Genomic DNA, 23,943 nt, shown 5'->3' with positions numbered 1-23,943 from the left:
TATATATATATATATATATATATATATATATATATATATATATATATATATATATATATATATATATATATATATATATATATATATATATATATATATAATATATATAATATATATATATATATATATATATATATATATTATATATATATATATATATATATATATATATATATATATATATATATATATATATATATATATATATATATATATATATATATGGGTTACGGCAATAAAAGGGGTGCAAATATCGAAAAAATCCGGGGGCTCAAAGTTTTTTCAAAAACAATCAATTTTTTTTTTAAATTTCAAACTTAAATATCTCGGTTATTTTGGACTTATCTGAAAAATGGTAAAGAGAAAATATGTTACTTTTATCGAGATAGACGAAGATCTACCAGCCCTGAAAATATTTGCACTTATTTAAGACTCATCCTGTATAGATTTATGTTCAAGATAGCTTTTGTCATGAGCTTCCTATAAGAGTTACTGAATTGACATTAACAGAGTATGCTTGATCATAAAATTAATTAGTCTGAATCTTACTGTTAATACAGTTGCTTTACATGGGCTAAAATATGGTCTGAAATATATAAAATATGTATTTTTATATTTACAGTTAGATAAAAAACTAGTGAGTAATCTGTATTTCCTAGTATATATATCCACCAACAACTTAGGTTATTTCTACCTCCTAGTTAGGTAAGAGTGGAGGGGGGCATTCGTGTTTAACAAAGTATTTGGCTTTAGTATTTTTTAAGGTATTGATTGATGTATAGTATTTTTAATACCCATTTAGAATAACACCATCCTTATTTATTATTAATAAATCAGTTAAAACAAAAAATTACCAACAAAAATGAACGTCGATAACTAATTTGTTAGATGTCACGTTTTTGAAGTTACGTCAAATTTTGATTTCATGTTAGTCATAACGCAAAATAAGATATAAAAATGCGATATTCTGATGAATCTGAAAAACTTATGCTTAATGTAGTAAACTATTTTCAAAATGATTTAGGATCTCGATTTAAGGCAAAAAGCGTCCCAAGCACTAAAAGTTCCAGTTTTTCATGCGGGTTCAGATGGTTCAAGAAGCCGCATACGCTAAGTTACTAAAACGGCTGGTACCTCTAAATCAAGGACTGTATATCGTGGGCGTACAGCGAAAATCCACTAAGTCGTATTTTTGGTTTGGTTTGGTTTGGTCCAAGTCCAATTTCGGCATCCTTATAATATAAGGATGCCGACTTAATGGGTTATTCATGTTAAAGACCGTGAAAAACTGGACATAGTGTGTGTGTTTAATCCAATTCAAACAAAAATGTGACTTAGTGGATTTTCGCTGTACGCCCACGATATATTCTAAAGGACTGTCCGATCGCGTCAAATCGCCGCTGTCGTAGTCGCCGTGGAATGCTACGTCACGCGCTGACCAGCGCTCCACAGTGCGGCGCATGGTTATTCTAGCGGGACAAAATCTCAAGAGCAATGTTTGGGACTTAAAATCTAAGAACGTAGCCAATGGTCTAATATATAGCAACTATATGGTTAAATTTATTTATTTATTAACAACTTAATTTGTTAATAAATAAATACAAGATAATAAAACTATGATATTATTCGTACATGACACACAAAAACCGTATTGTAAACTATTGCCAAATACATAAAATTATGATATCAAAAAACTCTTTAGCAATTTTTTTTTAATTAATTTGTAATCTTGTGACACCCTCTATAATTTATTTTAAAAAATATATTTTATTTTGAAAATAATAAATAAGATAGATATTTTAATTTTAACACTCGGTAATTGTAAATTCATATATAGTAAGTATCTAAGACACTTTTTTAAACTCAGTGCCTTTTGATGGAGTTGTTTTGTTTTTATACTATCCGATTGAAATGAATCTTTTTGGGCATTCACCTGTTAAGCTTGAACTCCCTGTGACTGTGACTACCTGTGTTGGTAACTATTGGTAACTCAAAAGATCTATATCATTCAATATATCGATATTTGAAAAAAAAGTGAAAGTTTGATATCTGCAGAACAAAGGCACGAAGGATTTTAACAAATAATATACGTACAGTAGAAAAGTACATACCTTTGGCAATCTTCAACATAATTTGGCTTTCTAATAAAATGTATAAGCACTTTTAAATATTTTGTTTTCATATGATCTCTGCCTTGCTGAGCAGAAAACGACCAAATTTGGTTGATAAGAATGTATCGAAATACAAAGAATATTCATGCATTTTTGTATCAATCGGAATGTCTACTATATTGTCTACTACCAACGCATTGTGCGCTCGTCCGTCAAATGCAAAAATAACTGTCACTGTCTAAAATCTTTAGCGCCAACTTCAACTCGGTCAGTTGATGACGTAAAAAAACTGACAGTGCAGGAAGATAGGAATCGAACTATCCTTATCTCTATAGTATCCTTGCCTCTAAATAGGTATTATAAATACTACAGTAATGTTCATAGGGTTGCGAACATTGTTGTGTCAAATTATAAATACAATAAAATTTATAGAATATTTTATTAACTGTTATTTTTTCAGATCTTAACTGTCAACATGCCATTAATAGGAGGTTAAGAAGATTATTACATAGATAATTTGGCCTTTACCATAATAAGTCATTATTTAAGGAATAGTATTGTTATGTATACAATAAAATTGTCTTCAGAATAAAGTTTTTGATGCACTATTTCTCATTTAGAATTTTATTTGAATCCTCAATCCTCAGAAATAGATATTCATAAGATCTATCGAATATATATAGAATCTTGACGTTTATGTATGTTTTTATTGAGTCGTTTTTTCCAAATTCTGGGAATATATTACTATGATTAAAAACACTTGAAAATAAGAGTAGCCGTTTATGTAAAAATACGCCGCGTTTAGAATCCTCAGAATCCAAATTATATCATTTTTTTCAGATTCAGACAATGTCAAGAGTTGACATATGATATGTCATTCTATTCAGAGTGTCATTTTCTATCGAATAACGTAAAAAAATAACGAGGGGGCCATTTAAAAATCAAAAGTTGTAGTCATTTCCGGTAAACAGGAAGTAACCCAAAGTAACCAAAAACAATTGAATACGTCAATCAATCCTAGGTAATTACCCAATTCTAATTTATGTCATATACTAACATACCAAAAAAGTTATAGGGGCGAGCCACTTTTGAGACGCACCCGGTATAACCAATGCATATGCCACCCTCAATACATTACATGAATATTGAACTCTATCAACCTAGGTTATATACTTTTTGTTTAAATTCAAATATATAAATTCTATTTATAACAATTCAAGTTATGACAAGTGATTTTGTTGCATTTTTATTGCTTTCTTATTACCACGAAATCTATGCTGTGTTATTTTTTACTTAAAAAAACAATATTGAACCATATCTTAACACCGTTATTTTATAAGGATATTCTCGACAAAAAAATACTTAATAAATTGTTGAAAATTCTAGATAAAATGTATATATTTTTGTTTATCATCCTATATTTTCCCTAACTTAATAATAAACAACTTTGTTTTAATTGTATAATTTAAAAGGACAACCTAAATCAAAGTACCTAATTTATGAAGATTTTCTTAAATTAACACTTTGCAATAAACCTAAAAACGCATCTTATATTAAATACATTTTTGAACTTACCAGATGTTTCAAAAAAAATATTTAACTCACATTGTTTACACAATAACATTACAAATGAAAAATACATGAAAAATAAGAAATAAGTGAGGTTATCTCAAAACTAGACAGTTATAAAAAAAAATATTTGGCCTTCAACAGCCTTCAACCTGCTAAATAAATTAATTAAAATAGTATAATATAACAAGACTATATTATATTTCATTTTTTTATCTAATACCAGAATTAAACGAATATCATTTATCTAAATGCAAGTATATTATCCTTTATTTCTAAAGATATAAATACAAAACATAAGTATATAATTAAACTCTACAATTCATGCACTAAATATCTACTTTTTTAAAGTGATCAAGAAATTGTACAACTAGGTATTTACAGTGTATAAAATATCACATTTGGTAAGAAGCACTTTAAACGTTTTAACAAGAGTAAAAATCGGAACAACGTTTCTAAACAATGCAGCTTTATCCTCAATAGTAGTAAAAGACAAATTTAAATAGGTTTTATTTTCCGCAATAGCAAACATAAAATAATATTTACTGGGTAATTAATATTGCTTTTATGGCACAAATAACGTGTGGAATAAATAATACTGGGGAAACTACTGGAAAATAGTATGAAAAAAGTAGAGATATTTTGTGTAGCTCTAAAACTACCTATTAAGTATTAAGTACCCTAGTTTATGCAGATATACGGTACCTATTGATATGATGCCATTAAAACATACGTAGTCAAAAACTTTACAAAAATTTCATTAATTTTCTTTAAAAAACTATTATACAGTACGTCCTCGAATTGTTTTTACAAGAGGAAAAACTTTTTTATTATTCACATTTTGAGAAAAATGCATACTTTATAAAAAAATTCTTGTTCTAAAATAGTTTAATCCTGTTTATACTTTTTCAAATTTCCATACTGTTATGGAAGTTATGAAGAATACATTTTTCTCAAAATGTCATTAATAAAAAAGTTTTTCTTGTACAGACAATCCAGGGACATAATGAATAAATGGTACATATCTGGAATTCCATATTAAAAATTAATATTGAATATCAATACCACTCTACAAATACTTTTTGCAAATATAACTTTTTTTACATTCAAATTATTTGTTTATTTGATATAAAAGAATAACGTTGATATATCAAAATTAATAAATTAATGTTTTTATACATTAAATTCTCCAATTTTATATCAATAAATGACAGTTTAGAATTTAAAAAAAAACTACGCCATATTTGTCACATTTCTTAGAGTATTTGAGATTTCCTATTGCAACAAACCATTGGAAATTCAATAAGTCTGTAGAAAAGTTAAATGTTTAAGCATTAAAAAACTATTTTAACATAACATGTAAAATAATATATATTTGAAAACTACATTCTAAGTTGTCTGTTCAACAAGAGGATCCCTGACAGTGACAGTTGTATCATTTCTTCCCCCGGTCTTTGGACAGACAAGTTTTTGTGATACAAAGTGATAAATATATTTTTAATATTGTAAAAATAACAGAAATAATTGATAGTTCTTTTGTAATGCAATTATCTGGCTAAATTGTTAAAGCTAAAACTTTGAAGTCTGTCAAAAGCCACTTTTCATGGGATTTCCCATGGTGTTTAAAAATATAAAAGAAAATTATTCTGCATATCGATATTTCCATCAAATTATTGTTTATCAAGCATTTTTCCTTAACAAAAAACGGATATTAGATCTAAAATAACATACATCACTTATGCTTTTGATTAATAAATTCTTTTTTTAATGAGCAAAAAAAAATTAAACTTAAGAAAAAAAAATTAGTAAACTATTATATTTCAGTAAAAAATGTTGGTCTTTCAATACGCAAAAACTTAAATAACTGAGGTAGAAGGTACATAATATTAAATCCGATCATGGCACACGTAACAAACTTACAACCAAGTTCAGCTATTGTTTTGTGTTTGTTTGCCCAAGTGTTCTCTGATTGCTTCAGTTCCTGTTCATCTTTCTTCAATATTGTACATATAAAACTGTAAGAAAGAGGTTTAGTGATTTGGCGAGTTAAGAACACAAAAAAGAAGCCAATCAGTGTCCTGAGAACTAGACAGCCCCACATTGTCCATGAGGGCCACATGATGACTCGGGGTAGAGGAAGATCTGAAGTTGTCATAAAGCCGGATTGGTAGTTTAACCAGGCACCTGTTAATACGCCTACGCACACTGAGATAATCATTGTAGTGTCACCCCTGAAACATATTTATATGATTTATATGCGTTATTTTGAAATATCTTACCTTGTTGGTGTCCATTTGCCACTATTCGGATAATATATAATCATTAAAATAGACAAAGTTAACAGTAATACTGGTGATGTTGGATTAGTCAGTATGTAATTATCAAAATAATCTACAGCTGGCACTAGAGGAACCATAAGTACCACAGCCAATAGTAATCCTGCTAATATATCCTGTACGAAATGAAATATTTCAGATGTTGGTCCAAATATATTGATATAAATAATATTACCAAAACTGTATGCATTCCTAGATATAGCCTACTCAAGCAAATAATGCTACACCATGTTATAGCTGCTGCTAAACCAAGTGGTACATCGTATTGATAACGATTAATGGTAAATAGTAATACTGAAAATGGGATGGAAACACCGACCATTGCGTGGGTAGATGGAAAACCATATTCAAGTGCCCATTTGCTTTGTAGCTGTACTACTGGGGGACCTGGACGTGGCCACCTAATCAGATCTTTAATTCCTTGACCTGTAATTAATAGAGTAGATATATAACTAGTATTAAAATAAAAGGATACGTTACCTATATACATAACAAGTGTCCACACCAAAACTACTCTTCTTCCGACAGCTCCATCAATATTCCAGAACCAAAATGGGATAAATCCTGTATAGAACACTTCATCTCCTAATGCAGTTCCAAATAAAAATAAATAGTACCAGAATTTATTCCTAATTACAAACTTCTCTGTTGATTTTGCTCCAGACGGCTTATCACTTTTTTGACTAGAAGCTTTATTAAAGTTTGTATCAACTCCAAAAAATTTTTGAATTTTTGCCACCAAAACTGGGTCTCCCAATCTCTCCATGTTCTCCCAAACTCTTCTTTAAATTGAACTATTTTTTAACTTATTCTAAAATCACGTCACCGTCACACTTGAGGCAATGTTTGAACTTTCCGAGAAATTGATTATATTTAGATAAAACAGTTTCTGTATATTTTAATTTTATAATATTTGACAAGAACATACAGAAACTGGTAAAGTAATTCTGCAATCCGCAATGCAGTATACCTATGTCAGGTGTATTGTTAATATGATGCAACCAAATATACACTACGGTTTTAAATTAAATTTATATAATTTGGTTTAAAAAACCTACTTTTATTACGTCTAATTTATACACTAATAAAACTCAATCAAATATGATCATTTAAGTATAGATACTGGAAATAAACAATTAATACAAATAGTAACTTCAATCATCTAGTGGTCATGGAGATTTGTTTGTATTGAAAAATAAGCCTTATTGTTTCGTTCTAAGTTCTAAAAAGAAATTAATTTATTTGCACTATGGACCCCATGTATCTTGCTTTAAGTCTTTTTCGAAGAAGACATTATGATAAATGTATTGATATTTGTACAAGCATACTCGATAAACAACCATTAGATCAGGCAGCTTGGTGTTTGAAAATGAGAGCACTTACACAAAGGGTAAGAGAGTTAATATGTTTTGTCAAAAGTAATAGTTTATATATTACTTGAAATTGAAAATAATCTTCTTCTAGTTATATCCTTCCGCTAAGAATATATACTTATTTATACAGGGTGATATAACAAAAATGTGATATTAGTTATACAGGGTGGTGTGAAAAGGTATATTGACGAACTATATTTATATTTGTTAAATTGTTATTAAGTGTCAAATTATTCAGATGAATTCCTGGATGATTTATTCCGTATATTTGGTAAATTATTTTACCATTTATTTGCGTCTTTTTTTAATACATTTATTTTAAAATCTTGGAGAATCATGCGAACCTAAATATTTAATATTGTATTTTTTTACTGAGAAAATAACACAGGAAATATAGCTATATTATCTCAGCTTTTTATAACAATTCGATATTTTTAATAACTAAAGTTTACTAAATTATAACTATTATATAGTCTGTAAACTTATTTGGTATACCCGAGATACGAGGGGAGCTCAAAAAGCAATATTTTCAATCGTGCCTGGCATGGTATGACAATTTTGATTATGGGATCGTAAGAAAATGCAATCTTTTCTCTTTAGTAATAAAACTGAAGGTATCCGACAAAAACAGCGAGAATGGGGAGCCTGTACAGGGTGTCCCATTTTCATGTGTTTTAATTTTTTTTTGTTTATGAGTAAAGATACAAAGATGCTGTTTTCACATCACTGTGCTACTTTTTTTTATGAAACTGATTTGTCCTACTCTCCTTTGGTTCCTGTAATATAGGGCGAATTTTAAAATGTTGCATTAAAATGTGTATTTCGACCAACTTAATATCTTAATTATCTATTTGAAACCGTCCGTCAATGTTAAAAAGTTAAATAATGCATTTATTACCTTGTTTATGAAAATAGTTATATAAAGTATGTTATATTTTTATAAAGTTCATAACTAAGGCAAATAAAATAATAACATACCGGGTGCGTGTCAAAAGTGGCTCACCTCTACAACTTTTTTATTTTTTTAAATAAAAAAGGACATTTGGTGAGGTTGTAGTTGGTTAGGTATGTTAGTATATGACATAAATTAGTATTGATTGACGTATTCAATTGTTTTTGGATACTTCGATCCTGTTTCACCGGAAATTACTACAACTTTTGATTTTTAAATGGTACGCTCGGTATATTTCTACCTTATTCGATAGAAAATAACACTCTGAATAGAATGACATATCATATGTCAACATTTGACATTTTCGTTTAAAAAAAAAATGTATTTTAAATTTCTATCTAGATCGAGTGCCACGGCTGTGATAAAAACACTAATTTTTAGTCAAGGAGCCTTGGAAAAATAGATTTGATCGTCTAATGTTTCTCGTGTACTGGCCGGTTAAAAGATGCCTCAATCGCATTTTTAAACGAATTTCAATTTTTTCAAATGGAACAAGGGTGGCTCATTAGCATATTTGGAAAAAGCAGTTTACGAATAATTTGATACCACACACTTGGTATTTCGAGTCAAATTATCGTTATAAACCGTATGTTACCATTTTAAGTAAACCATATGCGAATATGTCAAAAGTTGACATATGATGTAATTTTATTCAGATTTAAACGTCATTTTCTATCAAATAAAGTAAAAAAATACCTAGGGTGTCATTTAAAAATCAAAAGTTGTAGTTATTTCCGGCGAAAGAGGAAGTGACCGAAAACAATTGAATACGACAATCAATCGTAATTTATGTCATATACTAACATACCAAATCTTTTTTTTTACTGAAAAAAAAACAAAAAGTTATAGGGGTGAGCCACTTTTGAGACGCACCCGGTATAGTGTATCCCATGTAAAAAACATAAGTTTGGGTGTTGTGTTATAATCCCGTCCTCATTTTAATCAAATTTGTAATATTAGTTTAGGAATGTCCCATCTCTAATAAAAACCTTCATACCTTTGAGGTCATAAACGACCCTACAATATAATTCTAATTGATAACTTTAACTATTACTGTTGGGAATTTTGATCATAAATTTATATAGCTTTCGCAGACGTCTGTCTATCTGAACAATGTAAGTTTAGGGCAGTGTCGTCCACTGCTCTGAATATTAGATTAAGGATATAAAATTGTACTGTACGCCTCTGGCATTTCTGTAGCTTAGATATTATTTAAGGAACTGCAAGACAGGCCCACACATCTCTTTGCAGAAACCTTCTTTTGCTCAACACTCTTTTGCTTTTGCTCTTCAACTCTCTTTTTACTCTTCAACACGTTATTATTTTTCACAGTTTCCCTCAGGGTAACTATTGTAATTAGTTTATCATAATTAAAGTTAAGTTATATTAAAAAACAACAGTGTACATTAATTCCACACCCGAAAAGACCCTCAACAAGTTGGCCCTTCTGAAGAGGACCACAACAAAAATTGGCGCTGCGAACAGGATAGGATAAAGTATTGGGTTAGTCCAGATAAGGATTCAGGATTGGTTAGGCCAATTCAGGACAAGACGGGATAGTACGGGACAAAAGGATTCTCAAGGAGGAAAAACAGGAAACTGGTCCAGGAGAATACCGTTGGTAAGTGGAATTTGTATATTTGTTTAGATTTTGTATCGAACGTTTTATATAACTTACTAGTATTTTTTTTTAACTCCGTTAAAAAGTACTTTACTAAATTTTATTAATCATTTTTTAACTAAATTTATTAACAAAATTTATCATGAATACCAATTCAAATATCGATTCACTATCGTTAGATTTCATATGTAGGTTGATTCCTTTCGGATTTAGCGGTGATAGAAACGAATTAGGACAATTTTTGGCAAATTGTAATAGTGCTAATGAGTTAGCCAGTGAAAATCAAAAATTACCTCTATTATATTTTATATTATCAAGAATATCAGGTACAGCAAAAGAGCAACTAACATCACAAAATTTCGAATCGTGGGAGAACCTAAGACAAAAGTTAAAAGATTTATATAAAGAGAGAAAACATTATGTCCAACTAATAGAAGAGCTAAATAACTGTAGACAAAATTTTAATGAATCCGTAGATGATTTCTTTCAACGTTTAGAAGTTTTAAACCATCGTACAATTTCTTCTGCTAAGCAGAGTTGTCGAAACGATGCCGAATTACCGGGTAAAACTCAAACAATACGCGAATTAACTTTAAACAGATTCATTTACCATTCTAAACCAGAAATTTCACAAATGTTAAGATATAAAGGATTTAATTGCATTAAGGAGGCTCATAATGCTGCCCTCTGTGAAGAAAGGATATTAAATATGTTAAAAAATAATAAAAGCAACCAATACTGTAAAATATGTCGTAACAATTCGCATTCTACAAATAATTGTCGTAAAAATTATCCGCAATCTAATAGAAATTACCGAGTTCATGTTAACAATTCTAATAAATCTAATAATCATAACTTTAATCATACATTTAATCAACCTTCTTCAAATAGTCAACATAATAATATTAAACAATGCAAATATTGTAAAAAGTACGGACATACAATAGATGAATGTAGGAAATTGCAATATAAAAATTCTTACAATGTATTTAACAAAAACAAAAATCCTAATGATATACAAAATAAAAATTTTAACAGGGTATCGAATCAGAATCAAATACCAAATGAAGTATCAAATATTCATTCATTCACAGATACTCAATCAAACTTAAAAATTCTCAGTGACGACAATAACTCTATATTTTTAGAATTTAAGTCTGATTTTTCTAATAATAAAGATAAAACATTTCGATTTTTATTAGATACAGGTGCTAGTGTATCTTTAATCAAATTAGATAAGTTAAATCCTGAAATTACTAAATTTTTTCCTAGCGAGAAATTAACCTTACACGGTTTAAGTACAGATTCTCCTGTATTAACGGCGGGTAGTACTATAATTCCATTTAATATTAGGAATCATACATTGAAAATAAAGTTCCATATTCTTAATCAGAAAACAAACGTCCCTTATGACGGTCTGATCGGATACGACTTTATTAAATCACAAAACGCCCAAATTGATTTAAAAAAGCATTTATTTTCTCTTGACTCGCTACCTTTTCCGCTACATCTAAAAATGAATATTAATAATGCTAAAACTCTTAACATCTTTACTAATTCATCAGATTTATTTAGTAGAAATAAATTATTAAATCAAAACCTTAGACTAGAAGATTTAAATATTGAGGAAAAAGGACATATTTTAAATTTATGTACGGAATATAATGATATTTTTCACCTACCTGGCAATAAATTAACTTGTACTCAAACTATGAAACACGAAATTAATTTAAGTAATCAAAAACCAATATCCGTTCAAACTTATAGATATTCGAAAAAACAAAATGTATCTGGACAACAAAACTTTCAGATTGTCCATAAACAAGGCAGAATAAATTCTAATGTAGATGCTCTATCACGAAATATCAACATTAATATAATATCTAAAGACGACAATTATCAAAATTTTATTAAATATCATTATCAAACCTCAGAAATTACCCCGAAACTTGATATTAAAAATTCAAATTTATTCGATAATTTACCTGCTGCTCTTTATTTTTCTTCAGATTTGGACGAAGATAATCCATTTTCACAACATATTAAAGATAATTTCGACTACAATATTAATCAGATAATATCTCCTAACTTACATTCAATTTACAAATTAAAAAATCATAATAAATTATGCTATTTAATGAATACAAAACATTTTCATTTTGATAAATTAAGCTATAAGGATGTATTTTATTCTATACGTAACTTAAGAACTCAGTTAATAAAAGATGATATGAAAAGAATAAATTTACCTGACATTTCACTTTATTGTACACATTTAAAAAAATCTATGTACTACAAAATAATTCATTATTTATTTAAAGATACGAATATTAACGTACATGTCATTAATAGAGAAAAGTATAAACCTGAGACTAAGGAAGAAATTGAACAAATACTAAAAGAAAATCACGATTCTAAATTAGCCGGACACTCTGGTTATACTAGAACTTATAAAAGGATTAAGGAAAATTATAAATGGAACAATATGAAGAAAGATATCAAAAAATATATTAAACGCTGTTCTTCGTGTCAAATAAATAAAACTAATTATAAACCAAATAAGGCCCCTATGGAAATTACATCCACCAGCCAAAAGGCCTTCGAAAAATTAGCGATTGATATAGTTGGTTCATTACCCATTACCGAGAATAAAAACAGATTTATAACTCAAGCTAAAGAAAATATAAATAAATCAAAAGAATCTTACGATCAAAAAATTAAAACGACTATTTACAAACCTAATGACCTAGTATATATATTAAATAAACAAGTTTCTCCAGGCTTAAGCAAAAAAATTATCCCCTAATTTTAAAGGCCCGTATAAAATAACAAAAGTACTTAATGAAAAAAATGTTCAAATTCAAATTGGGAAAAGACATATTATTTATCATACTAACATGATAAAACCCTTTGTTTCAGATTAAAATATTCGCCTTATTTTTATACCTTATTGTACTTTTTCCATTACCCTCTAACACTTTTAATTATCATATAACTTATCTACCCGGACAAACGGGAATATATTACCATAAATTGGGAAATGCAAAGATATCCGGATCTGAAATTATTCTTTTCACACACCTAAATTTATCTTATTATAATGGTAAGCTAAATTCGCTCTCTCACGCATATTAAAGATCTTTTAAATTATGTCATAGTAATGAAGATACAGGTCTCGATAATAATTTTTGATATAATAATTTGAAAAGAGGAATTTTTAATGGCGCTTCATACGCTTTTAATTGATTATTTAATATACCTGATGCAAAATTTTATGATCAAGCCATAAAATAACTATATTAACCGTTAATTACGAAACTCGACTTACTATGAAACAACAAATAAGAATTATTTCAAATACTATTCAAAATTTTAAAGCTAGTATTCACAAGTTTTAACTTAAATTAACAATTTTTAAATATAAATACAAAATTCTTTAATCAGTTCAGTAATCTAACTAGTAAGACATATTACGTAGCGATGTGGGATCTATCAAGTTGTACGAAGACCACCGAAGACGAATTCATATGCAAGATCTATATCCTCAAGTTATAAGAATTCAAGAACTTAACTTAACCCCATCCAATCTCGAGCCAGTGAAGAGAACAAATTTAAAATTGGATGAACTGAACTTCGCTAATCACAAGCTTAAACAGATGGACGATCTTTTAGACATAGAATTGAAGAAACCATTTATTGTGCAACATTCATACTGGTATACTGTTGGACTATCAGCAATTGGTTCAATTGTAACGATTATCTTATTGTATAATATTCTAAAATGATGTGGACTGTTCAACCTGCTAAGAAGATTACTATGCTGTACCAAGGAGCCCAAGACCCTCTCTGAAGGTTGCTGTATTAAACTATTTAATACAAATATTAATACTCCAAATCCAATAACTCAGGCCCAATTCGAACAAATATTGGAAGAAGAAGCTGGAAGAAGTGGACTCCCAAGTAATCGTTCAGCCGTGGAATTTTTAAACTTAAGTGGTCGACGCTCGACTAGAACACCATCGGTTCATATGGACTAATTAAAGACTAAAATGTTCAGTGTATTTTTACTTTTTTTCTATTTATTTTCAAACTTTTACTCTTAGAATAGTGTAGTTATTGTGTGTATTGTTTATTGTTTAATTTGACGATTTTTTTTTCTCTTAATTTTTTTTGTTATGAAAAAAAATTTTTCTTAGGGGGGAGGTGTTATAATCCCGTCCTCATTTTAATCAAATTTGTAATATTAGTTTAGGAATGTCCCATCTCTAATAAAAACCTTCATACCTTTGAGGTCATAAACGACCCTACAATATAATTCTAATTGATAACTTTAACTATTACTGTTGGGAATTTTGATCATAAATTTATATAGCTTTCGCAGACGTCTGTCTATCTGAACAATGTAAGTTTAGGGCAGTGTCGTCCACTGCTCTGAATATTAGATTAAGGATATAAAAATTGTACTGTACGCCTCTGGCATTTCTGTAGCTTAGATATTATTTAAGGAACTGCAAGACAGGCCCACACATCTCTTTTGCAGAAACCTTCTTTTGCTCAACACTCTTTTGCTTTTGCTCTTCAACTCTCTTTTTACTCTTCAACACGTTATTATTTTTCACAGTTTCCCTCAGGGTAACTATTGTAATTAGTTTATCATAATTAAAGTTAAGTTATATTAAAAAACAACAGTGTACATTAATTCCACACCCGAAAAGACCCTCAACAAGTTGGCCCTTCTGAAGAGGACCACAACAGTTGTTTGGATCATATTTAAAGAATGACAGCTCTAAGGAAAATCTAGTTACGCCACTGAACTCAACGTGAAAAACTCTCAATGAAACTCAGTTTTTATCTTTTCGATAAGATAAGAACTGAAATACAAAGGGGGTTAAAAAATGCGACGTTTTCAATTTCGCCCTGTATTTCAGGAAATAAGTGGGCAAAGACAAATATGTGTGTAGCATTTTTAGTTTCATAAAAAGTAGCACACAGTATCACCATGGGCACCGGACAGGGGGGGCAAGAGGGGGCATTTGCCCCCCCCCCGGATCACTGAAACAATAAAAATAAAAGCTATATCTTCTTACATCCATCTGTAAAAAAATAATCATTATTATGAAATTGTTAGGTGTTACCTGTAAAATAATAAAAAATGTGGTAATTATTGGGAAAACTGGAAATCGTCCGATTTTCACCAAAATTGGTATACACACTATTTTGAGGTCGTAGATTACGAATCTACTTTTTTCTTGGCGGTCTCTGACCGTTTTTGACATTGAACATTGAATTTTTCTTTATTTAGGCCCTATAAAGTAATAATTTCACTATATTTTTATTGTATTATAGTTTATCTAAAAGCCACACTTGATTGGGGATAGAAAAGTGTCCAACATTTTACTGAAAAACACTTTTCTTAACAAAATAGCAAAGAAAATTGAGACCGGATGGAAGTTTAACATTTGATATATCCTTCTTTGTCTCTCCTATGTAATAAGAGAGACAAATATATTCTAGACCTAATCTAGAAACTTGAAAATTTACAAGGTTGCCATATCTTCTATTTTTTCGGGTGATTAGGGATTTTAAGTAAATTACCTATTATGAGATCGACAATAATTAAATATACACCTATATCCACAAAATTACGCGGAAGAGTTTTGATTGCATTGGTTTTAACTTCTTTGCGGAGGGGGTTAATCTTTTTTTAGTTAATCTAATAATATAACAACAAAAGATTAACACCCTCTGCATGGAAGTTGTAACCAATGCAATCAAAACTCTTTCGTGCAACTTCGTGGGTATAAATAGTAAGATCTCGTTGGTAAAATAGCAGTTATGGGAAGGAGCCGTCTTTCTGGCGACCGCCTTTCGTAATTCCAGAATGAGCGAAAAAAACACGCTAAATTTAGGTTTAGCATTGGCAACATTGCTTTAAATGCCAGAAACACATAAGCTTACTTCGGGTTTCTCTTATTACCGATTCTGAACCGTCCTAGAACGGTGATGCGTATGCGCACAAGGAAATATGAAGACATTATTTCATTTGCGCATGCGCTGCAGAGTTCTTGGAAGGTTTAGAATCGGTAATAACAAGAACCCGAACAAAGCTATAACCTAACATTTTCAGATTGTTTACAAATTTATTTTAGCAAATTTTCCTCTGTTATGCATAGAATTGGTTAAAAAAGTAACAGAAAATAGCAAAAATATTATTGATTATTGAATACCTAACAAAATATGTGCTAGAAAACCTTAAAAATATGAGAAATTAAGAAAAATTCGATATTGAAATTATTTTCCGTTTTTCTGAAAAACGGTAAGAAACCGCCAAGAAAAAAGTTCAGATTCGTAATCTACGACTTCAAAATAGGGTGTATACCAATTTTGGTGAAAATCGGACGATTTCCAGTTTTCCCAATAATTACCAAAAATGTCAATTTTTTATTCATTTTTACCTTGCCCCCCCCCTAAATTTCATTCTTCCGGCGCCCATGAGTATCACAATAATGTGAAAACCGCATGAAGATGCGCAACCTCTACTCATAAGCGAGAAAATTCATCAAACCCATGAAAATGGGACACCCTGTACATATTTTTTCTCGCTTGAAAGATTAGAGACAGTAATCACATGAAAGTTGGATTTTTATTTAATTTATTATTAAAGGGTCTATAATATTACTCCTCCCCAAAACAAAAGTCCTCGATTTGCCTCTAGAAGGACTGTGGGCTGGTATTACTAAAGTTTAGTAAAGATCTCCGAAAAAAGTAATAAAAAATGATTGGGTTTAGGTATATGTTGATGATTTGGAGAGCGAAGAATCACCACAAGATGACGTTTTAGATGAGAATGTAGTAGCGTCGGCTCCAAGACCTGGAACATCTCTGAAATCAACTTCTACAGCAGTACCTTTTACAGCCTTGGGGTAACTGACTTTTTTTTATTAAAGCACCTATTTAATAGATATTTAAAAACTTTTCATATTATATTTCATAATTCAATATTGCTTACCGCTTTCAAATAAATAAGTAATTAGTGCAAGACCAAGGACGGCAACAGGAAGACCCATATCAGGTGTGGTACGACCGGGTACCCAGACAGGACGTCCTGGTTCTGCATTGGACAGATTAAAGACATCGAGGGGGACCACGGCGCAATCTGCGAGAGCCATCAGGCTGGGTACAGCGGCTATGTTGACACAGAAGGATGGTATGCCAAATTGACACGTTAATATGTAGCATAGGTGTATATTAATTATTATAAACATCCACGGTGAATGTTTCATAGTATTAGTGATCAAATGTACTTTAATATTATTAAGTTAATTATGATTAGCATTTAAAAATCACCCAGTTAACATTAGATTAATATTAGATCAAACTATTCAATTTTCAGGACCTTTCATTCAAGTGTCTAGACTAAATCTGGCCAAGTATGCGAAAATCAAAACGCTCAACAAACCTTTGTTCGAATATTTATTTTATCACGAAGGAGATATAAGAAACGCTATGGAGTTGGCAGTATTAGCAACCCAACACTGTGAATTTAAAGTAAATATATGATATAAATTAATGCATTATAAAAATATTAACACAGTATGGCCATATACCCGTGCCATTCCATATTCTCATTATATCACTTTTAATACTCTTCCAGGACTGGTATTGGAAAATTCAGTTAGCAAAATGCTACAGTGCTTTGAACTTGATCAGAGATGCAGAACAACAAATCAGAAGTGCCTTGAAACAACATCCGCACATAGAGAGTTACATAAGATTGATTAGGATATATATCAGATTAGGTAAGGATAGGGTAGAGTAAGTAGATTATTTGTATTGTATAATATTTTATACTAATTGATAGATACTAATTGGGGATATAACACTAATTCATAACTAAACTAATTTTATAATATGATTATCATAAGATCAAAGTCATATATCTAAAATAAATATATAAAACGATACATAGTAAAATTCATCTAAAGCGCAATTTTGTTCATATCACTCTGTATAAAAGGACCACGTTAAGCTTCAGAAATGTGAGCTAAAATAAATGGACTGATGTATCAACGTTTTTGTAGGTCTTGTATTTTTTAAGTTAATTTGTTTTTTTTTCAAAGGTGTGTCTATGCCAATATAATCATTAAGATACATGATGGTTTTTTTAAAGTCAGTGGCGGTACCATCTTACGTCAATAGTATTAATCTCTTTCCTTCTGCGATTAGTAAGGAATCAACACTAAATCATAACCATATTGATATACAGGTGGTTAAGTTCCCAATAATCTTAGAGAAACCAAATGAGGTGTGTAATAGAGACCATATCTAGTTGTATGTGGGTTAATATATAGCTGAGGATCTCAGTTCAAAATTTTGAACCGCTGAACAAGCACCACATGGGGCTGAGTTAAAATCGAAATGGGCTGGCCACAATCAACCATGTTTTTTTGAAATAACATTTAAAACTGATACTGTTATTTAAAAATAACAGATTTCTATTCTTTATTGATTTCATTCTTCAGAGAAACATAATTAATACGACAGTACAGACACTAGGTTAGATTATATTTTTACAGTGGCTATTAGCATGTTTTACTGCGTCCTTTTCAGATCTATTGTAATCCTCTTCTCATTAATAGAGTACATTCTTCCAGTCTTATCATTTTCAAAAGTCTACCAACTGGGAGATGAACCGTCCATATAGCTCTTTGGCAATGACCTAGTATATAGAACCTAGGCACATTTGTCAGGCTGTCGATATAAAATATGTACTGTCGTTTCTTCTTCAGATTGACAAAATGTGCGTTTAGTCTTGTCCGTTAATCATCAGATTTATATTTTGAATTGCCCTGGCGACACCAGCCTTTAAACGTCAAGCGGTTTAAGCAGAATCGTGATTACTCAATGGTCATATTTTATGAAACGCCCTGTATAATTTTTTAAAAAATCTTAAAATATGTAAAACAACAAAATAAAATATACGTGTTTAAGAGTTTTTCCAAAAAACTTACCGGTTTTTAAATAAAAAATATTCTAATATTTGAGGGGTGGTTTCACCCCCTTAGAATTCGAGTTTCGAAAAATCCCTTCTTATCGAAATTCTACACCCTAAAGTCAATCCGTTTTCCAAAAATCAGGTTTTTACGTCAAGCGCTTTAAGCAGGATCCTGATTAATCAATGACCAGATTTTTCGAAACACCCTGTATACATTTTTAAAAAGTCTTAAAATATGTAAAAAATCAAAATAAAATATACGTGTTCAAGTGTTTTTTCGGAAATTTGACCGTTTTTTAAATAAAAAACATTGTAATATTTGAGGGGTGGTTTTGCCCGCTTGGAACTGGAATTTCGAAAAATCCCTTCTTATCGAACCTCTACACCCTAGAATCAACCTGTATGCCAAAATTGAGCTTCTTACGTTGAGTGGTTTGAGCAGGATCGTGATTAATCAGTGAGTCAGTCACTTAAGGATTTTATATATTAGTATCGATATGTAGAAGTTCTCTGCACATTTCAGTTGAATATATCGGTTGTCTATTCTGCTATTTATGTAAATTTACATTTTGACAACAGGAGGCCTTATACAGCAAAAAGAGGCTTTATTCGCGTTGAGCAATAAGTAATGTCGGAATACCAAACACAAGATGAAGGAAGAGAGTTCTATATTCAGATGTGAATCTCAGTACAGGATATGCTAGGAAAAAACCGGTTATTTCTAAAACAGTTAAAACTGGACCTGTTATTTAAAAATAACACTGTTAAAATAGCTAATTTTTAATATGGCAGTGCAGATACTAACTCTCTGTAACTTTATATTTTTGGTGAATTATTATGTATGATTGTGTATGATCATTATGACTTAATGTCGACCTATAATCCTCTAATAATAACGCAGAAAAAAAGTTATAAAGCAGTATAGCCACAACCTACAATAGTTACTACTTTAAGGTATAACTGCTGGCACCATACAAATTATTGTTGTCAGCGCGCTGTTCATTTTTAACAAAGTTTGCGGCGATTCTGATATACTATGGTCGAGCAGCGGTCACTGTCGATGGACTGCTTTTAAATACCTGGTTATTTTTTGGAATAAATGTTGTAGTACCATGCAACGAGTTATCATACGTCGGAGAACTGTTATTTTTTGAAAGAATTGTTGCGAACTTGGTAGTTCCTAAATGTTATTTTGTGACACTAGAAACTGTTACAAACTCTAATTTATAAATAACAGTTGTATAATAATATATCATTAAATATCAACCTCTGTCGACTTCACCTTACTTTTTGTAGGTAAGAAACTTAAAAAATAAATTGATGAAAAAACCCTACTTACAAAAATACGAACGTTGGGCGCCAATGACCAAAAAAATGTAATTTCGGTAGCCGCTGTCAGTGGTCCGAAAAATAATGATCTTTCGAGCGCACAGCGGCAGAAACATTTATTCGTACAATAATTAACCTCTAGGCAATCTCTCCGGAGTTTTATATGAAATATGGGTTTATTGCTTCGGAAATACAAGGCCCGGCCGCGGCGTCGTCGGCCAGAATAAAATACGCTAATTGGGACTGTCCAGTCCCGGCTCCCGTCAACCAAGTCCAATTAATTCTTTTACAATCGCCGGTCCACCAAGCGCACGATCTTCCTCGAAATTCTCGCGTGAGTATCGCGTTTCATAGTGTCCCCCCGTATCGGTTTCGTTTCAGGGAAAGATAAAGTTTTAATTTAACTGGTTGGTGAGTGCAGGGCAGAACACAGACATATTAGTTGTTAGGATACAGACTGCTATTAGCTCAGATTACTATCTTGACAAATAATAAAATTATTTCTAATTTGTTGGATTGTTTGGGAGGAGGGGAGTTAATTACCGCGAGCTTATAGATGTAGAATCTAGAATGTTTAGGAGGGGAGTTAATCACCGCGACCTTATAGATCTCTATTGTGTATTCCCCTTTCTTGAGTTATAACGAGTTATACCTAACTCATCATACAGTTTCATGGCTTTAACAAAAGCCAGTATCTGAGACGGCTCCACAGAGGCCAGCTCTCCATCCTCGACATCAGCCGTACCAAAGTTCATGGCACGAATGGTCGTCGTCTCGGCGCACTCAGTGATAAGGTGTTCTGGTGTTTCCCTATTTTCCCCACAAAATCTGCATTCACCGTTGTTTCTCAGCTTCAGTCTACTGAGGTGTTCGTTGGGGATACAGTGTCCTGTTAGAAACCCCGTGACAATCCGAAGATTGTTTTTACTTAAATCAAGGAAAACCTTTGATTTTTCTCGGTCGTAAGTTCCGAGGAACTTTTTCGATTGTCTTAAACCGTTGGAGGACACCCATTCCAAGTTATGGATGGAGTCTTCCAGATTCTTCAGTTCCGCTTTCAGTTGGTTCCCGTTTGGAAAACAGAACGGTTCTGGTTCAGTTAGTGGAGTGTTCGCTCCTTTCCTAGCCATATCATTTGCTTTTTCATTGCCTTCTATCCCTTGGTGAGCAGGCACCCAGAGTAGGAGGACTTTATTCTTCTTCTTAATTTGTTGAGCTTCTCTAGGCATTCTTTGACCAACTTTGAATTGATGGTTACTGAGTTGATCGCGTTAAGTGCTGCTTGACTATCGGATAGGATGGCAATTTCCTGTTTTTGATAGTTCCTATCTAAGATAAATTGTACGGCCCAAATACTCTGTCCCTGCTTTGGTTTTGGAAGCGTTTTTGTCAACGACAACCAAAAAGTACAGAGGCAACAAAGCAATGAGATTTTTGAATCTCCGGAGTGCGGAAGAAAGATAACATCACAGATCGGGCTTTTCAGTCACAGAATAGGAACAGTAGAATAGGAATATCGACAACAGGAGGACTTATACAGCAAAAAGAAGCCTTAAGATTTATTGTGAGCTAATGTTAGAATTACGAGATGGAGGAGGACAGTCCTATATTCTGATGTGGAGGATATGCTAGGAAAAAACCGGATATTTCTAAATAACAGTTTAAAATAACATGCTCCTGTTCTTTATGGATTTTTGTTTCGTAAACATTTTTAATGCGGCAGTATAGACACTAACTCGACATCTAATCCTCTAACAATAACAATACTCAGAAAAAAGTAAAAAGGTACAGAAACCAGTATATCCGTAACCTAAATCCGTTACAACCTGTGCTTACAACTCTAAAGTATAACTGCTGGCACATTACAAATCATTGTTGTCTGGTTTGCGCCAATTCTAATGTATTATGGTGGAGCAGCGGTCGTTATCGACGCACTGTTATTAAATATCTGGTGATTTTTTCGGATAACTCTTATCTTTAACTGATATCTTACGTCGGAAAACTGTTATTTTCATACCGCTTATTTTTTGTTTTGTGATGCAGCGATTTCGTCTATAAACCACGAATCATCGCTCACAGTGCACTGTTATTTTGCGAACTGCTAACAGTTGTAAAATAATAAATCATTATATATGAACCAATATGAACCATATATAAATATTTCATTGTATCTCGGCTCATAAACGAGAAATCCCATAAAACAAACGAAAATGGGATACCCTGTACAGATGTGATGTGCAGTAGTGAACCGCAGTAGTCTACCGGCAGCCAGACGGCCCGCACTTTGGCCAGGAGAGCACAGGAGAGCATAGCAAAAGATATATTAAAGAACCAGCTTTCTTAAAATTCTCGTTTCCCCGACGCGCGACGGTGCTCGTCCTTGTATATCTATACTATTATATAAAATCCTTAAGTGACTGACTCACTGATTAATCACGATCCTGCTCAAACCACTCAACGTAAGAAGCTTAATTTTGGCATACAGGTTGATTCTAGGGTGTAGAGCTTTGATAAGAAGGGATTTTTCGAAATTCCAGTTCCAAGGGGGTGAAACCACCCCTCAAATATTACAATATTTTTTATTTAAAAAACGGTTCCGAAAAAACACGTAAACAAAATTACACAATAAAAAATATTTTATTTTGCTTTTTACATATTTTAAGATTTTTTAAAAATGTATACAGGGTGTTTCGAAAAATCTGGTCATTGATTAATCACGATCCTGCTTAAAGCGCTTGACGTACAAAGCTGATTGTTGGAAAACGGATTGACTTTAGGGTCTAGAGGTTTGATAAGAAGGCATTTTTCGAAACTCGAATTCTAAGGGGGTGAAATCACCCTTCAAATATTAGAATATTTATTATTTAAAAACCGGTGAGTTTTTCGGAAAAACTCTTAAACACAATTTTATTTTATTGTCTTACATATTTTAAGATTTTTTAAAAATTTATACAGGGTGTTTCATAAAATATGATCATTGAGTAATCACGATTCTGCTTAAATTGCTTGACGTTTAAAACTGATTTTTGGCAAACGGATTGACTGTGGGGTGTAGAGGTTCGATAAGGAGGGGTTTCTCAAATTCCAAGAGGGTGAAAACGCCCCTCAAATATTACAATATTTGTTATTTAAAAAACTGCTAGTCTTTCGGGAAAACGCTTGGACACGCATAATTTATTTTATTTTTTTACACATTTTGAAATTTCTAAAAAAATCATACAGGGTGTTCCAAAAAGTTAGGTAAGTGATTAACCACGATTCTGCTTAAACTGCTTGACGTAAAAAGCTAATTTTTGGCAAACGGATTTTTCGAAAGTCAAATTCCAACAAGATGAAACTACCCCTCAAATATTACCAAGTTATATAATAATATCGCCATATTGTTTTTTCTCATGCTGACAAATGTGACAAAATTTTATACAGTTTGTATGTTAATGGAAATTCTTGCTTTGCTTTATCATCACCATTACAAATGATTAATTCGACGCGAACGAAGTCGCGGGTACACGCTAGTATTATTATATTTTTATTAAGGTTTGATTAAATTTGTCAAAAAAAGTTAAAATATCCGTTATCGTACGATCTTTCTCCGTTGATGGGCTGGAGTAAATGGAAATTATGGATAAAAAGTGGCGCGAAAACTCTCAACAGATAACG

General features: G+C 31.3%; 4 protein-coding genes across 4 annotated transcripts in view; 2 read left to right on the top strand and 2 right to left on the bottom strand.

Moving 5' to 3' along the window:
• LOC115880249 (PIH1 domain-containing protein 1-like) overlaps positions 1–2,726 on the top strand; it is a 59,103-nt gene extending 56,377 nt beyond the window's left edge. The window contains exon 7 of the mRNA XM_030897427.1: positions 2,572–2,726. Coding sequence (XP_030753287.1) covers positions 2,572–2,607 — 36 coding nt within the window. The 3' untranslated portion in view covers positions 2,608–2,726. The remainder of the gene's footprint in view (positions 1–2,571) is intronic.
• LOC115880247 (multidrug resistance-associated protein 1-like) overlaps positions 1–3,765 on the bottom strand; it is a 54,297-nt gene extending 50,532 nt beyond the window's left edge. Inside the window, exon 1 of the mRNA XM_030897424.1 lies at positions 3,687–3,765. The gene's annotated coding sequence lies outside the window, so the exon portion shown is untranslated. The remainder of the gene's footprint in view (positions 1–3,686) is intronic.
• Positions 3,766–5,428: 1,663 nt separating this feature from the next.
• Positions 5,429–6,986, bottom strand: LOC115880248 (sphingosine-1-phosphate phosphatase 2-like). Its single transcript, XM_030897426.1, has 4 exons — positions 6,497–6,986; positions 6,192–6,442; positions 5,960–6,132; positions 5,429–5,911 (listed from the first exon to the last, which is right to left on the bottom strand). The coding sequence occupies exons 1-4, from the start codon at positions 6,780–6,782 to the stop codon at positions 5,494–5,496; spliced, it is 1,128 nt and encodes a 375-aa protein (XP_030753286.1). The 5' UTR covers positions 6,783–6,986; the 3' UTR covers positions 5,429–5,493.
• A 98-nt stretch (positions 6,987–7,084) lies between these two features.
• The window catches only part of LOC115880244 (tetratricopeptide repeat protein 8), a 32,696-nt gene continuing 15,837 nt past the window's right edge, over positions 7,085–23,943 (top strand). Inside the window, exons 1-5 of the mRNA XM_030897415.1 lie at positions 7,085–7,406; positions 16,752–16,885; positions 16,997–17,169; positions 17,356–17,510; positions 17,617–17,761. Coding sequence (XP_030753275.1) covers positions 7,266–7,406; positions 16,752–16,885; positions 16,997–17,169; positions 17,356–17,510; positions 17,617–17,761 — 748 coding nt within the window. The 5' untranslated portion in view covers positions 7,085–7,265. The remainder of the gene's footprint in view (positions 7,407–16,751; positions 16,886–16,996; positions 17,170–17,355; positions 17,511–17,616; positions 17,762–23,943) is intronic.

Source organism: Sitophilus oryzae, unplaced genomic scaffold (genome assembly GCF_002938485.1).
Source record: "Sitophilus oryzae breed Bouriz unplaced genomic scaffold, Soryzae_2.0 scaffold_1620_pilon_pilon, whole genome shotgun sequence".
Lineage (NCBI taxonomy): Eukaryota > Metazoa > Arthropoda > Insecta > Coleoptera > Curculionidae > Sitophilus > Sitophilus oryzae.
This window is presented reverse-complemented; position numbering and strand designations above follow the sequence as displayed.

Bases quoted from the DNA above. Each gene is read 5' to 3' on its own strand.
- LOC115880248 (XM_030897426.1), bottom strand. From the start codon at position 6,782: ATGGAGAGATTGGGAGACCCAGTTTTGGTGGCAAAAATTCAAAAATTT. The intron at 6,443-6,496 runs GTAACGTATCCT...TATTAATTACAG, and splicing joins GACACTTGTTATGTATATAG to GTCAAGGAATTAAAGATCTG. The intron at 6,133-6,191 runs GTAATATTATTT...CATTTCGTACAG, and splicing joins TAGGAATGCATACAGTTTTG to GATATATTAGCAGGATTACT.